This window comes from Rissa tridactyla, chromosome 6 (genome assembly GCF_028500815.1).
Source record: "Rissa tridactyla isolate bRisTri1 chromosome 6, bRisTri1.patW.cur.20221130, whole genome shotgun sequence".
Taxonomy (NCBI): domain Eukaryota; kingdom Metazoa; phylum Chordata; class Aves; order Charadriiformes; family Laridae; genus Rissa; species Rissa tridactyla.
In genome coordinates this window covers 2974039-2988449 of record NC_071471.1, presented here as the reverse complement: position 1 = coordinate 2988449, position 14411 = coordinate 2974039, and the positions used below count along the sequence as shown (strand labels likewise).

The 14411-nt window shown below is 49.7% G+C and overlaps 1 protein-coding gene across 4 annotated transcripts in view; it reads left to right on the top strand.

Annotated features, from left to right (window-relative positions):
• The window catches only part of LOC128911761 (calcium-activated potassium channel subunit beta-2), a 158926-nt gene that overhangs the window by 136210 nt on the left and 8305 nt on the right, over nt 1-14411 (top strand). For 3 of the 4 annotated variants that reach the window (XM_054207119.1, XM_054207120.1, XM_054207121.1), the window contains exons 2-4: nt 2101-2211; nt 8848-9018; nt 11501-11696. In XM_054207119.1, coding sequence (XP_054063094.1) covers nt 2101-2211; nt 8848-9018; nt 11501-11696 — 478 coding nt within the window. The remainder of the gene's footprint in view (nt 1-2100; nt 2212-8847; nt 9019-11500; nt 11697-14411) is intronic. The other variant, XM_054207122.1, reaches the window with a different exon arrangement.

Sequence of the window (14411 nt, the reverse complement as noted above, 5' to 3'; positions counted from 1 at the left end):
CTGGGACAGGCCTCAGTCCAATACCCAACGTGGCCTCCAGGCCCTTGGATAGTTGGTCTGAGCCCTCCTGCATCGCTCGATGCAGAAACACCACCCCGGTGCAGCCTCGGCGGTCGCTCTTGTGCTGTCTGGGTAGCGTAGGTGCCATCTTACATACCAGAGCGAGCATGAGACCCAAGGTCCTGCAACCCAAATTTCTATAAAAACACTTCTTAGTCAGTGGCTAGATTGATTAGATCCTGGTAGATGCTATTTCATCTTCTAAACTATGGTTATTTAAGGGACAAAATGCCTCTTTGCATTGTTTATTCCCCAATACTTCACTACAGTGGTTGTAAGGAAAGAAAAGACTCTTTTTTTTGGCTCTCATTGCTGCAGTGATGACCACAGGGTCAGGGAAAATGCTGGGGGAGATTCCCCTCCTTCTGCCTCCCTTCTTTTGGGCCGCCTTCTTGTCCAATTTGCTGTGCATGAATGCAGCTCAAAAGCTTTGCCTGTAGTTTCAAGGAAGGTCCCTGCCTGCGCGCCCCGGTCCCAAGCCAGCATCTTGGAGCATCGCAGCAACAGGGAGCAGCAGGATCCCAGCAGCGAGGAGGTGTCGGAGTCACCAGTTTGGCCAGTTTGCCCAGCCAGGGTGTGAGTTTGTCCTGGCTCTGCATCACGGAGCCCGCGGTGGGGCTCTGGGCTGGCTCCAGATGGAGATCCCAGTCCCTTGGCACCCATCAGCCCGTCTGCGTACGGATGGGTTCTGGCTCCCGTCCATGTCAGTCTTCCCCTGCAGCCACCTCTACAGGATTTCAGTATTCTCCCAGGTTCGCCACTATGCAAATATTGAAATTAGCCCTTTGCATGATTATGTAGATAGTGACATTACAGACTTTTTCAGGCAAGGAGCACTGGGGAATTCATGTGTCTCCTCTGCTGAGAGCATCAACAGACAGGTTTATGTTTCAGTGGGCTGAAGAATGGCCCCCAGTATATGAAAAGCTTCATATAAACTTCATTAGGCTTTTGGTATCTGGAATATTTCTTTTTTTTTCCTTAAGTTTTTCTCTGAATGCAGTAAAAGCACAAAGTGCTGTGGCATGAAATAATGTGAAATACTGCCCACACCAAGAAAGGCCCAATTCTCACACATCGAGACTTTAACTGAGCCTCACTAAAAGCAGGAGCAGATTAAGGAGGAGCTACAAGGGAAGCTTGAGCCCCACTAGTAGGTCCAATACAGCCCATGCTTCCAGCCTGGCGATGGAGTTACCACCTGGAAAGATGGCTACTCAAATTCAGTTGATCTAGGGTAACCAGAACCTGCTGGGAATAACATAGATATAGTGAATGTGCCTCGGATCAGGGCAAGAGAGCAGCAACACTTTTTGAGATCAACTCTGTATTTGTTTCTGTGAGACCTAATTGAAGTACAAGGTTCAATTTCTGTCCTTAAAATGAAATCCCTTGGGCTTTTCCCCCTCTTCTGAAGACCCTGAGGGCCTGGAGAGGAGGCAGAAGGTCTCATACCCTGCTGTGAAACAAAGCAGTCCCTGGGCAGGAATCTCACTGGTCTGGCCAAGTGGCCTCAGGACAGTAATTTCTCTGTGGGAAAAACCGTCTTTGTCACATTGATTAGATTTCCACAAAATGCTGCATTTATGCCTTGTACTTGTGTCTCTTTCAGACACTTTCCTTGAGAGTCTCATCACACTGAGACCTGCCGTAAAACCAATAAGCTGTAATGAACGTGTGTGCGCTTAAACAACAGCCACTTTCTACCCCCAAAATACTGCCGTAAGAACATTGGATGCAGCTGTTATCTTTTGTTAAACTACCAATGTTTTCTTGTCCATGGTGCAAATCCTTTGCAGTGTGGAGCATAGCTAAGCCTGATTAGCCAGGATCACATTTTACCAGTGGGGCTAATGAGATTTACCCTTCGTTCCCACCCCCTGATCTGTCATCCCCGTTATTTTACACATCACCTTGAGTTAACAAATGGTCCATCTTCAGAGCACGGCTGGGCACGGCCACAGGGGATTTGGCACGCTAGATATAATGTGGTCTGCCGCGTTGGGTGGGCAGTGACAAAAATTATCCCTCTTCCCCCAGGTCCTTCCATCGTCCCACTGCAGCGAGCAAAGCCAACACTGGGCAACCCTCTAAAATGTTTATTTGGACCAGTGGCCGGAGCTCTACATCTTACAGACACGATGAGAAAAGGTAAATGGCATCTATGCTGGTTGTCTCTTGTGGGTTGGAATCCTTAGGAGTATGGCCTGTAGGTTCTCTCCAGTGGTGGCGAGGGTGTCCCCCCCTTGCCTCTCGCCCCTCCAGCTACTGCTCCACTGACAACCAGACCAGCCAATGAGTGCCAGGGTTAACGTGCCGGGCCAAAACAGAGTGGAGGGACAATGCCAGAGCCATGGCCAAAGTCTTCCTTGTTCCCAGGACATCAGCAGCATGCCGTGACCCTCTATGAGGTCAGCGCACACACATCAATCTGATCTAGTTAAAGATGTCCCTGCTCACTGCAGGGGGGTTGGACTAGATGACTTTTAAAGGTCCCTTCAAACCCAACACATTCTGTGATCACACATTTGAAAGCACACCAATGCCCAGCCACAGGTTTGCAGCCTCAGCTCCAGCGCCCGTGATGGCTTTATGCCTTTTGCAGGTGTCCTGCTCCCAGCCATGGTCCTGCACCTCCCTCCGGACAAAACACACGGTGCCCCCTCTCCCCCAGCCAGATCGTTGCCTGGTCTCACTGTCACCCATCTGGGATGATGCATCCAGCTGTCAGAGGTGTTTTCTGTTTATACCACGCGTGTGCGAGGATGAGCGTGAGCACAACACATCACACAGTGTCTGGGGGGGGACAAGCAGCTTGAAAGTGATCTGGGAGCCCACCAGCCCACTCAAGTGGTGCTGCTGGAGGGAATAGGCTGAAGGAGACAGAGGAATAAAGGAGTTACGGGGTCTCCTGGGGGAGCAGGGAATCACACAGAAGAGAAAGAAAGGGAAGGAGAAGTTTTAAGTCCACAGACAAATGCAGCACTCGGTTGGGAATGAAAGAGGTCAAATATCACTGATGAAAGAACAATAGTCAGTAATGCTCAGACTCATCCTTCCAAAATCTCTCTCCTTTGTAGTGAGATTTGCTGGACAGCTTGACTTGTCACAACTGGACACATTTTCCTTTCTTTTCTTTCCTTTCCTTTCTTTTCCCCCTTCCCTCCTCTCCTTCAGCTCCCCTTGAAGTCACTGTTAAATGTAATCACAGAAAATCAGACTCCGGTGAAACAAAAACAGAGGTCAATGTATCTACAGTGCCAATTAGCAAAGCACGCTCTTCAGTTATTCTAATGAAACATTACTGCTTGCATCTGCTTGAGAAAACGTGCTCCTGAGTTCAGGCAGCAGAGCTGCCCTCAGGACACCGAGTTTCTTTGGAGAATTGTCCCATTTGCTGAACTTTTCTGCAAAGGTTGGATGGGTGTTCAGCTCTTTTGATAACCCAGTCCCAAACAGATATTTGGAAGCCACAAAGGCCAGCCTGGCAGCAGGTTTCCACAGATTTTTTGGTTGGAGCTGGTTATCTAACTACCTCCCTCAAATACTTCTGCAAGTCTCCTCTTTAATTGCATTTTCCCCAGGATAATGTTCTTTTGCGTTAAGACACCGCCATGGACAGGCTGGCCCAAGGTTAGACGCTTGGAGGAGGTATCTCCCTATACATCAGGCTGGTTGGAAGCCATGAGCTCCTGATGAGCGTGGCCTTCGACTCACGCCGTGCCTTTCAGTGGGACTTATTATCTTGGGCTCTGTGCTAAAGAGGGCTCAGCGGCGTCTGGTCAGTGAAACCCCGGGCAGAGCCCTGCCTGCAGAAACAGGGAGGTGGGGAGCAGCATCTCTGGGCTTACACATCAGCCGTGGTAATTTCGGGTGCCTTTTCAAGCCTTTGGGTGGGTTGATTTCCCGGGTGGTCCTGTAGAGCCGTGCAGAAGGAATCCTTCATACCCTGTGAGTGGTTAATAAAGTGCAGGAGGGAAAGGGAGGAAGAGAAAATGGGAAGAGGAGAGTGCTGACCGCAGCGTCAGGACTGCGGAGGGGAGGTGTGAACACAGAGCGAGTGCTGCTGGTGGGAGAAACTCATCCCCCAGCGTCTGGCAGGGATTTTAACACATGTAAGGTCACCAGCAGCATCCCTATTATCAACCAAGCGGTGCATTTTTTGACAAAATACTTCCCCTGAATGACCCTTTCCCAGGAATTTTTGTTCTTTAAGGTTCAAAGGGGAAGACTGTCACATGGAGAAGCAAACTTGTCACCTATCACAGGCTACAAGCACAGACTTCTGAGGGGTTGCACTGTAACAATAACCTGTGCAGCAATGTCTCACTTGCTGTGGAGGAATCACCTCCTCCTGGGTGGACGGTCTCTCTCAGGCATCTCTTTTTGCAGATTCAAGCCCAAAATTTATGTATTTCATCGCTGGTTTAGACATCCACTGTTCCCCAACTGCCACTTTTTATGCTTCAGAAACCTAGTCAAGCCCTCATTATTTCTCAGCTAATTACGCATTCCACAGCACTGTAAGCTTGCGAAACCAAATCACTGATTTGGTTTGGTTCATTTTGGTGGGAAAGAGGGAAAGAATCAAGTGAATGAAATCTGTTCGTATCAATACGAAACCTTCCACAACCATCACTGAGACCCTTGTGAGAGCCCCGGAGAGATTTCCTGTTGCCATAGCTCTAATAACAAAACCTGATGCAGCTAAATATACCCTGGAAAGAAAAACGTAAAGAAATTGGCTCCTGAGCAGAAAAGTCCCTGAGCGTTGGGAATTCTGCAGGTAAGATACAGGAGGTTTTTTGACCCTTGCAATCAAGGATTTCTGATATCAGTAGACACCTCAACATGAGGCAATTTGAGTGACACCTGCCTGATGACTGCGATATCAGAGAAGTGAACGCGAAGTCAAGGTGACTCTGAACAATCCAGGCAGGCAGACATCCCCAGCTGATCAGCCCCGTGACCGCGCGGTGCCGGAGGAGGCAACGTCTCCCTCAGCATCACACCATGGTCCGTTTGCAAGGGAAGGAATGTGAGGGTAGGTAATTTGTGTTTATTTATAACCAAAAAAAAAATAAAATAAAATAAATAAAGTAATGGCAGGTGCCTGGTTATTTTAGATTTCCAGGGAGGAAACAAGACCCACTTTGCAGGGCTCCTAGATCTACCCATTCTGGAGTGAAACAAGAGCTGTGGTACTGGGTCGGAAGAAGCGTTACTTTAGCCTCTCCTTCTCTACGTGGGCTTGCCCAGTTGCAGGCCCATGGCATACCTGCCAATAAATTCGTCATATCCCCGGAGCTGCGGCGCAGTCCTGCACCAGCAGAGCACAGAGGATGCACAGGGCACATCTCGTCCCTCACAACCTGATCTAGTTGAAGATGTCCCTGCTCACTGCAGGGGGGTTGGGCTAGATGGACTTTAAAGGTCCCTTCCAACCCAACACAGTCTATGGTTCTGTGATAACCGAGTGCTAAAAGGCCGTGTCCCTCATGATGGCAAGGGAAGATCTTGGCTGCAGCAAATATTAGCAACTCTACCAAAGATGTAGGATTTTGTATTAAGGCCATCAGGCTTAAACCAGCACTGCAATTCTCCTCGACTGTCTTGTGTTCAGGCTGACTAACATAACCTGGGCTGCCTAATTTCATCACACAGGTCCTCCCTAAGCCTTCCTCTGGAGATCACGTAAGGAGCTGCTGACCGCACTGCGGAGGGATGCTGTGCAGAGAGATACAGAGAGGGGAATCTCTGCCCCGTCCCCAGCAGGCACGGTCACGGCCGAGGTTCCCTCTCTGGCAGCTCAGCCTGGGTGGAGCAGCCAGCCCGTATCCTCTGAGCAATTTGGCAAAAGGGACACGGAGATTTAGCCGGGGAGAACTTCGGTTTGGAAACGATCAGGGGAGGAAAGACCTTTTGCCCTTGGAGGCTTGCTTTCTGCTAAATGTCATGGCACAGGGCAGAGAGACCCCATGTTCTGACAGCTGGGGCTTCTTTAAAGACAAACAGCCTCCCCCCTCGGTGTCATATTTGGGGAGTTGTCACAGGTAATTGTAAGTATTAGACGGAGTCGCCCAGATGAGGAATGTCTGGGATGCAGTGATCTGTACTTAAGCACACGGCAGCAGTCAGCTAATTGAGGCTGTGCAGCCCTGGGATGCAAAATCAGCCGGCTAAGCATGGTGTGCTTCCAGCTCACCGAGCAGAAAGAGGTCCCTGAGCTGTGTCAAAAGTTCACACATCCACAAAACCCCCCCTCCCGCAGCAGCACACACACGTGTGCGGGCCACCGCCGCCGCACCAGCTAAGGGGATGCCGAGGCTGCTCTGTTAGTGGCAAAATGTTCTCCACAATATACAAGATGCCCCAAAAGCAGGGCTCTCGGGGGCAAAAACGTGAAGTCTGGTAATAGCAGATGTTCCCAGTGTCACGCTGAGGAAACTGTCGCCTCCCCGGCGCTGGCAGGAGCGGGGAGGAGGAGGAGGAGGGTTTCTCAGCGTGTCTGCTGGGCTGCGGCAGGACCGGTGGGTGCATCACGCGCCGGCACGTCCCACGCCACCGCGCGCCTTGACGTTGTTACCGGACTGACTCCTGGCAGGCATTCCGGAGAAAAAAAAACCTCCATCAGGTGCACCAGGCCACCGCTTTCTCGTTGTTCGGGGCTTTGCCTGACAAATATTTGCAAAAGAGCGAGCGAACGGCTGCTCCGAGCGTGACCCCTGGGGGCAGAGCTTTATTCAGCTGTATTTACCATGGCAGGCGAGCATGGGAGATCCGCCTGGCAGGCGGTCACCCCACACCGTCCCTTCGCCGGCCACCTGCCAGATCGATCATTTCTACAACACCCCCCCTCCCTCCACTCTTTTTTTACCTCTCATTGCACGTTTTCTTGGCTCAAGGCCACATGGAAAGCATTTGTAACCATCCTCAATTAGCTATTTGTTTTTAAATTGTCCATTTGTATCCCTTTTTATGTCCTAGCTGCTCTGGTGACATTAGTGAGCGATGGCAGTGTCTCTGTTTTATGTCTAGGCGCTGACATAAGTTATGCTGCGTGATCGGTTAATGTGCTGGAACCGCATGACAATCCCTGCCTTCCTGCCTGCCTCCGATTGGGAGCAATGCAAATCCTAATAGCAGCTCTCGGAGTTAAATACAGTTTGATAAATAATAATAGAAAAGTAATATTAGATTATTACTCTGCATTACTTGAAGGCAATTGCATCTGCCAGCTCACAACGTATTTTTTCCTCCCCAACGCCAGAGAAAGATTTGACAGGATGAACTACCATTTCATTTCCAACTAGGAAAACACTGACAAGCTTTAAAGGATGGTTTTGAAGAGAAACCATAAACATCTAAAGATGTAAATTACAGCTGGGTGGAGAAACCTCAAGGGGTCCTAGGTATGGGAGACTATCGACTGCTGTACCATTGAAAAAAATTTTTGCGATAAAACCCCACACCACATGTGCTTTTCCTGGCTATGGCTCACCATCTAAATACGAATTCAATTCCAGTTTCGGGGAGTTTATGACTGAACTATTTTCTTGTTTCTGCTGTGTTTATGTATGATTTTACATCTGTCTTAACCCTATTTCTTTGTGCCTCTTGGTGAATGTAAGTTATATGGTTGGTCTGACACACAGTGCTTTTTTCCTCAAGGTTGGGTGAAACTTGGTGGTTTCAGCTTAAATGAGGTTTGCTAGAGCCCAAAGTGACGATGATGTTGCTCACCTGCCATTTTGCAGACAGTAGAAGAGGAACTTCTTCCACGTGTGCTCCTATGTCCATGTTATGGTGGTGCCAGGGCTCAGAGGCGTGCGGTTCACATGCTTCGGGTGCCACCTGGATGAGTCAAAAGAACCGTAACAGAAAACACAGGAGATTTTGACCGGCCTCAGGTCTGTAAGTACATTTTAAACCCACAAAGTTTGAGTGTGTTTGAAATGTACTCAAATATTTCCTTCTTCACCGTTGTGTCCTCGTGACCCGTTGAATCATCAAAGGCTTGGAGATGAAAGAAGGATTTATGGTTAGAAAATGCAAAGGACTCTCTGCTGAGGGGGAATGGTTTGTTGTTTCTTTTTTTTTTTTTAATCCCAGAACAAATAGCTTTGGTGGATAATTTTCTGTGAGGGTTTTCACTGTAATGAGTAACTGGGCTTCCAGAAAGCTATTTTATAAAAAAACTAAATAAGCTCCCAATCAAAAAACCCACGGAAATCAATTGCAAAATCCTCATATTGTTTCACGAGCTTAGAGTCACACTCAGGGCGGAAAATTACCCAAGCCACTAGCCCGTAGGGAATCAAAAAAGAACGTGGTCCTTTCAGATAATTTTAGTGATGACTTTCTTCAGGCTATTTTCTACATAAGGTAACATAAGACCTGTTACCATATTCGACTGAAGAAAAGACACGTCACATACCTGAACATCTTCTAGTGGCCTAAGTTGGCATTGACAGGTCAAATCCAGCTCTGGTATAATTCGACTGAGCCAGTGGAACTGTACCAAAGAAGGATTTACTGAGCTGGCACAAGGATCTAATCTTTGTATTTGCTCTAAGAAGTTTTTACCTTTTCAGAAATGGCTATAATTTATTTTGGAGATGCATAATTTTCCACCAGGTCAGAGTGAATCCGATGCAAAAGGACACCTGAGGATCCTTAAGCCTTTCTCTCTCACGAGATGGGTATGGAGGTGGAACTGCCCACCCTGTAGAGGGTTCATTGCTTAACTATGAACTTCACATAAGAATGTATTATTTTCAACCTCAGAAATATTTACCAAAAAATCAGGGATCACGACCTCCTGGACAAAAGGAAAACAGTCACAGCCCTAAAAGCTGGAGAAGACCGGGCCATACTCCTCGGGCTGGCCATGATGGTGTGCTCTATCATGATGTACTTCCTCCTGGGAATCACCCTGCTGCGGTCTTACATGCAAAGGTAATTTCGGGATGGTTACCCTCATCTCACACTCTCTGCTCCACCTGACTCCTCGTGGCTTATTCTTTTGACCCCTTTTATTAAAGTTTTAGAATTTTTCCTTTTTTCAACACCGATTCTCCACTTCCGTACCCCAGTATGAATTAGGCATAACTACAGTGAAATCCAGTTGAGTGATACCGGCATAAGCGAGGGAAGAATTAGATCAAGATTAGGAAAATCTTGACCCATAGGCTCTCGACTTGCCACAGTTACATGCAGCTCCGCTGGCCGCAGCCTGCTGAACCCTCTCAGGGGCCGTTGCTGCAAAGCCCAAACTCGGGAGAAAACAGCAAAAATATTTAGCGGCCTTGAGAAACAACGCGCTTTCAAATGAAGAATGGGGAATTAATTTGGGAAAGAAATCAAGCTGCTTTGTGGCATGTAGTTTTCCATGTAGGTTATTACTTTCATTTTAACAAGTGAAATCCTCCTGAAATACAGTAATTTGCTGAAAGTGAAAGATCATCTTTCATCATTACTGCACTGCACTTAATTCTTTCTGAGGCCTTCTCTGGCTTCCTTCTCCGTCACGGAGCAGAAAGTTTGGCCTGTGATTCATTAGCAGCATTTGAAATCGGTTCTCAAGCACCGGCCCTATTTAAAATCCAGCCCAGACTGTAATAAGACTGTCAACATTGTTTTCTCTGCCCCGATCAGTGGAGTTAGGAGAATGAAAAACGTGTAATTGGGGATGGAAACATTAGTCTGTCACATCCAAAACCACCCGGCGGCAGCGGCCAATACTTGGCATGTTTTGGTTTATCCACCTTTAGGCACGTACAATAAGTGCCGACGGTTAACTGGTGTGAACATCCTCAATTATACTGGTGCACCTGCAGGAAAATATTCCTTCTTGACCTTGCAACAATAAGGAAAAAGTGGCGATGCCCGAGGATAAGCTGTACTGATTTGCGGCATCTTATTTGTGCAATAAAAGTATTTGTCCCCTTTTTAAATCCAGGCGAAGTTTAGATTTTGAGAACAGAGATCGAGACCTGTTAAGTATCCAAGAAAGAGCATTTGCTTTTCCAAACTGCTCTCCCAGACCTTTGAGCAATATCAGGGTCAGTTGCGGAGGTTGCTAAGGTCAAAATTGCTCATGTAGAAAGAGAGGATTTCTATTACAAACTATGTGGAAAAATTGCCAGAAGATATCAAAGCACCTACCAAGTATTAAATATTCCATCTTCACAAGTCTTGTAGGTAGGTGTTACTTTATTGCCCCCGTGCATGAATAAAACAGTAGTCAGAAAGGTGGAAGTCAGGAAAAGAAGACAACCCAGGAGTCTTTGTGTCACTTCTCTTCATGCAGCCAGATCTCCTTAGGGGTTTTTCTCCTTTACAGACAGCCATAACCCTCCAAAAAACACTGCCTGGGACGGGGGCGGTGGGGGGGGGGAATAAAAAATCCTTTCTCTTGATTTTCCCCCAGAAATCACAGCATAATTTTTAATATAAACGTAAAACGGAATATAGAAGCAGAATTACTGCCGAAGTAGAATACCAAGAGAATTAGTGAGAAATCTTTGATATCGCTTACTTAAAGCCTTCGGTAGGTTTGGCGAGGGGCGAGCAGAGCCTCGGCCTGCTGGTGGCGAGGGGCAGGAGAGCCGTGAGCGGGGCTAAAGGGGGTTTCCCCAGGGGGGAAAAAACACCCCCGAGTTTTCCCCAGGGGGGAAAAATGCCACTCTGCCTTTCCCACTGCCTTCATCCCCTAGGAAAATACAGCCGTAGATTTTTAAATACATGCAAGAAGCCCAAGTGAGCGTTGCCAGTGCACAGCCAGGCTCCATCATTCCAGTTGTAGCCGCTGGTGACGTGGCGATGAGCTGAAATCCTCCAGAACGATTACAACCGCTGACTTTCAACTTACGAAAAATGGAGCAAACGGCCACTAGGCAAAGCCTGCCCACGGGCGGAGCTGCGTGTGGTACCACTGCCGCGGCGCCGTGTCTTCGTGCGTATGCATATACGTACCCTGGGAATTCAAAGTCGCCCTCCCAGCCTTCACTTCAAATTGAACTGCACGTTGTGGTTCACCATCGAGTCTTGGCCCAGGGCGTCCCGTCAGGCAGCACCGCGTGCGTTGTGCTCTCCCCAGGGCAGGCTGCTCAGCTTTCTCCTCTGACACCTCTGCTGAGTCCCTTCGGTTTCAAATACCCCTTCTCCAGACTAAAAGGCCCAGTTCCCTTTTCATTTATACACAGACACAAGTAAATTGGGTATTTTTGTGCCCAAAGCGCAAACTTTGGGTGCAACAGAATAACACACCCTCTGCGATGTGTGACGTGGGAAAGTCCAGCCTTTGCTCAAAGCCCTGCAAAAGTACCGTCTCCTGCAAGATGCCCCCTGATATATCCCTGATGCAAAGCCCGAGCTGTGTTTAGCGCTTATTGCCCATTCTCCCCGTGCTCTAATGTCTCTTTTTTTTCCTCCTTAGTGTCTGGACGGAAGAGGCTCAGTGCTCGCTCCTCAATGCATCCATCACAGAAACCTTCAACTGCTCATTTAGCTGCGGTCCAGACTGCTGGAAAATCTCTCAGTACCCCTGCCTCCAGGTGTACGTTAATCTCACCTCTTCTGGCCAGAAGCTTCTCCTCTACCACACCGAGGAAACAATGAAAATTAATTCTGAGGTAGGAGTGCTGAATAATATTTCTTCCTAAATGGGTTTCTGGAGGGCTGCTCACCTCGTTATACCCATTCCTCACTTTAAAGCGATATGAGGCTTCCAGCTCCTGCTTCCCTGGTAAATACAGGGCAGAGAAAGCAGAAATCAGGGCACAAACTGAGCTCACGTCTCTGGAGGGGCCAGTTTTCCGCCTCCATCCCGTGCAGGGAGCGCAGCTCATCCCGCGCGGGGTGATGGAGGGGCTGGAGCCTCCCTCATCCCTCGGCAGTGACGGGGGATAGCGCTGCGCCCTTGTCACACTGGTACTCTCGTGGAGCTGTGGACAAGTCACTTCCCACCCGGGTACGGCTCTGCGTGACAGCGAACACCCCCAGCCACGCGCACGGAGCATCCGCGGCAGGGAGAATAGAAATGACCACTGCGGGGCCCGGCAAGGCGGTGGGGGGAGACGAGAGCCCCACGTCTAACCGCAGACATCTCTCCATCTCTGGTGACAAACTCTGCGCCCCGAGCATCTCCGCCGAGGTCAGATGTGCCTCTGGGGTCAAGGCACAGCACTTAGCCCCTGCGGATGCTGCAAAGATGCTGAAAGCGTGCGGAGCAGGTGTTGGGGAGATAAAAGCAGCACCATAAAAATTAAAGGCCTGGCTTTGGGGCACGTATAAGCTATGGAGTCAGCCTGCCTTTTCCGCACAGCTTCCCTGATTCCAGGCACTCAACCAAAAAAAAAAAAAAAAAAAAGATTTTTAAGAAATCTGCAGAAGAATTCCTCCCTCTGCTTCAGCAAAGTGCAAAATCCAGCGCGAGTCCGTCCAGGTCGGAAGGAGCCGGCCCCTGCCTGGATGCTCTAACGAAGGCGGCGGATGCGCAGACGGCACCTCCTGGCCATCCCGCAGCCCCAGCTGTGCGGCCGGCGCGGTGCTGTGCATCACGAGGGGCACGGCACCGCCTCTTCGCAGCTGGCTGGCCGCTCTCAGCCGGGCAGGATCGGGCCCAGAAATGTCCCTCGTCCCACCTTCCCTTCTCCGTATCTACCTCCGACCACAAGCCGCAGCCTGCCGGGATGCAGCTGTCATTAGACCTGCAAGTGCCGGATCTGCATTAACTACTTAGTTACCCAAGGTCACCCAACCCCAAACTATGGGTGCTCGGCACAGCACGGCCCGTGACAGCAGAGCCCGGTTCAGGCTGCTGACAACGTAACCTATCGCGTTTCTATTTATGGCAGCAGCTCACTAGACCAAATTACTTCTGCATATTAAGATGAGCGATATTAAAATTAGTCAAAGCACAGAGTGGTTGCACCGGGCCGGTTGTTCTGCGGGATAATTAGCTCCTGTGTCAGAGAGACCGAGTCCTCTGGATCTGAAGTGTGAAACGGAGAGAAGTGCCCCATCGTCCCCCCCCCAGTTTAGCATCCCTGCAGAAAAGAGACACTCGCCGTTCGGGAAGCCTGTGGCAGGACAGACCCCACTTTCTGCTGGGGCAGAAGCAAAATCCAGTGACGCTCATGCCACAATTTGATTAAAACAGATCAGATCGGTCTCCGTGCTCCGCTGGATTCAAATAAATCAAGAGATTCAGCCTAAGTCTCCACATTCTGTTATTGATGATTTTTGCTTGCTGAAACGGACTTTGAAATTCTCCCAGATGCCTCCTCCTCTTCATTTAACATGGGCACAGTTAATACTTCTCCAGCCCAAGGTTGTTTTACAGGTTAAGCTCCACTCTCGGGAGGATCCCTAGGTTTTCCTGACATGCTGCCGGCTACGTGACCTGAATCCAAACGCGGTTTGGAATGGAAGTTTGCAATGTCTGTAAAACGCCTGGCTTCTTGTGCCTGGCCGGGATTGGCAGAGACTCCAAGCTCCGACCAGCAGAGCCCATCTCCCCGGATGGGTGCTCCTTCTGCCCCGGCCGGAGGCGAGCGGCCCTCCGCAGGGTGATGCTCCAGTGGGTGCTGCCTGGCTGTCTCCATCCACCTATTCAGGTCTGCGTTTCCTATCTTTCTCCTTGCCAAATAAGCACCAAAAAAAAGCCGTCCCTGGCTGACTGAGCCCTGGCTCAGTTGGGGACGTCGCTTGCTCTCCGAGGCCGACACCAGTGACCTTCAAACGGTCCCGCAACCCCCCGCCAGCCTCGCTGAGCCCCACGCGGAGGGAGCAAAACACGCTTCGTTTTTAAATAATGGTTCGTCGGGGAGACGTGCCGCCTAACCTAGCCGTCGGCCCACGAGGCGCGGTGAGGAGTCGGTGCAATTTATCTTGAGCTCCGCAGCACGCTGCTGCCAGTCTCCGGTGGGAATCAGCGGGAAGTAAATGGATACCAGCCCAGCTGCTCCAGGCCTTCCCAGAACGGCGCACAAGATTTTTCGTGGCTTTTCCGTGCTCTCACTGCGCATACTTTACCTCCAGCCTTTAAGACAAGCCCAGCCCCTTGTCGATACTACAACCAAAGCAGCTTCAGTGCTTTCCCCGCTGCACTTCCCTCTCCGAGCTGTCAGAGGCTGTCGCAGCCCCTGGGAGAGGTAAATCGGCCGGTGTCCCCTCGCACCCGTGCCACCGAGCTGGGCTGTCACCCTGAGGGAGGGCTGCGGTAGTTAAAGCGGTTCTAGAGGCGCCGTTTCGATCCCATACTATATCATTTTGATTCTTTTCCTGTCATCGGAGCTACGGCTGATTTATACCCATGCGCCATAAGTGAGATAACAAGCAAGCTT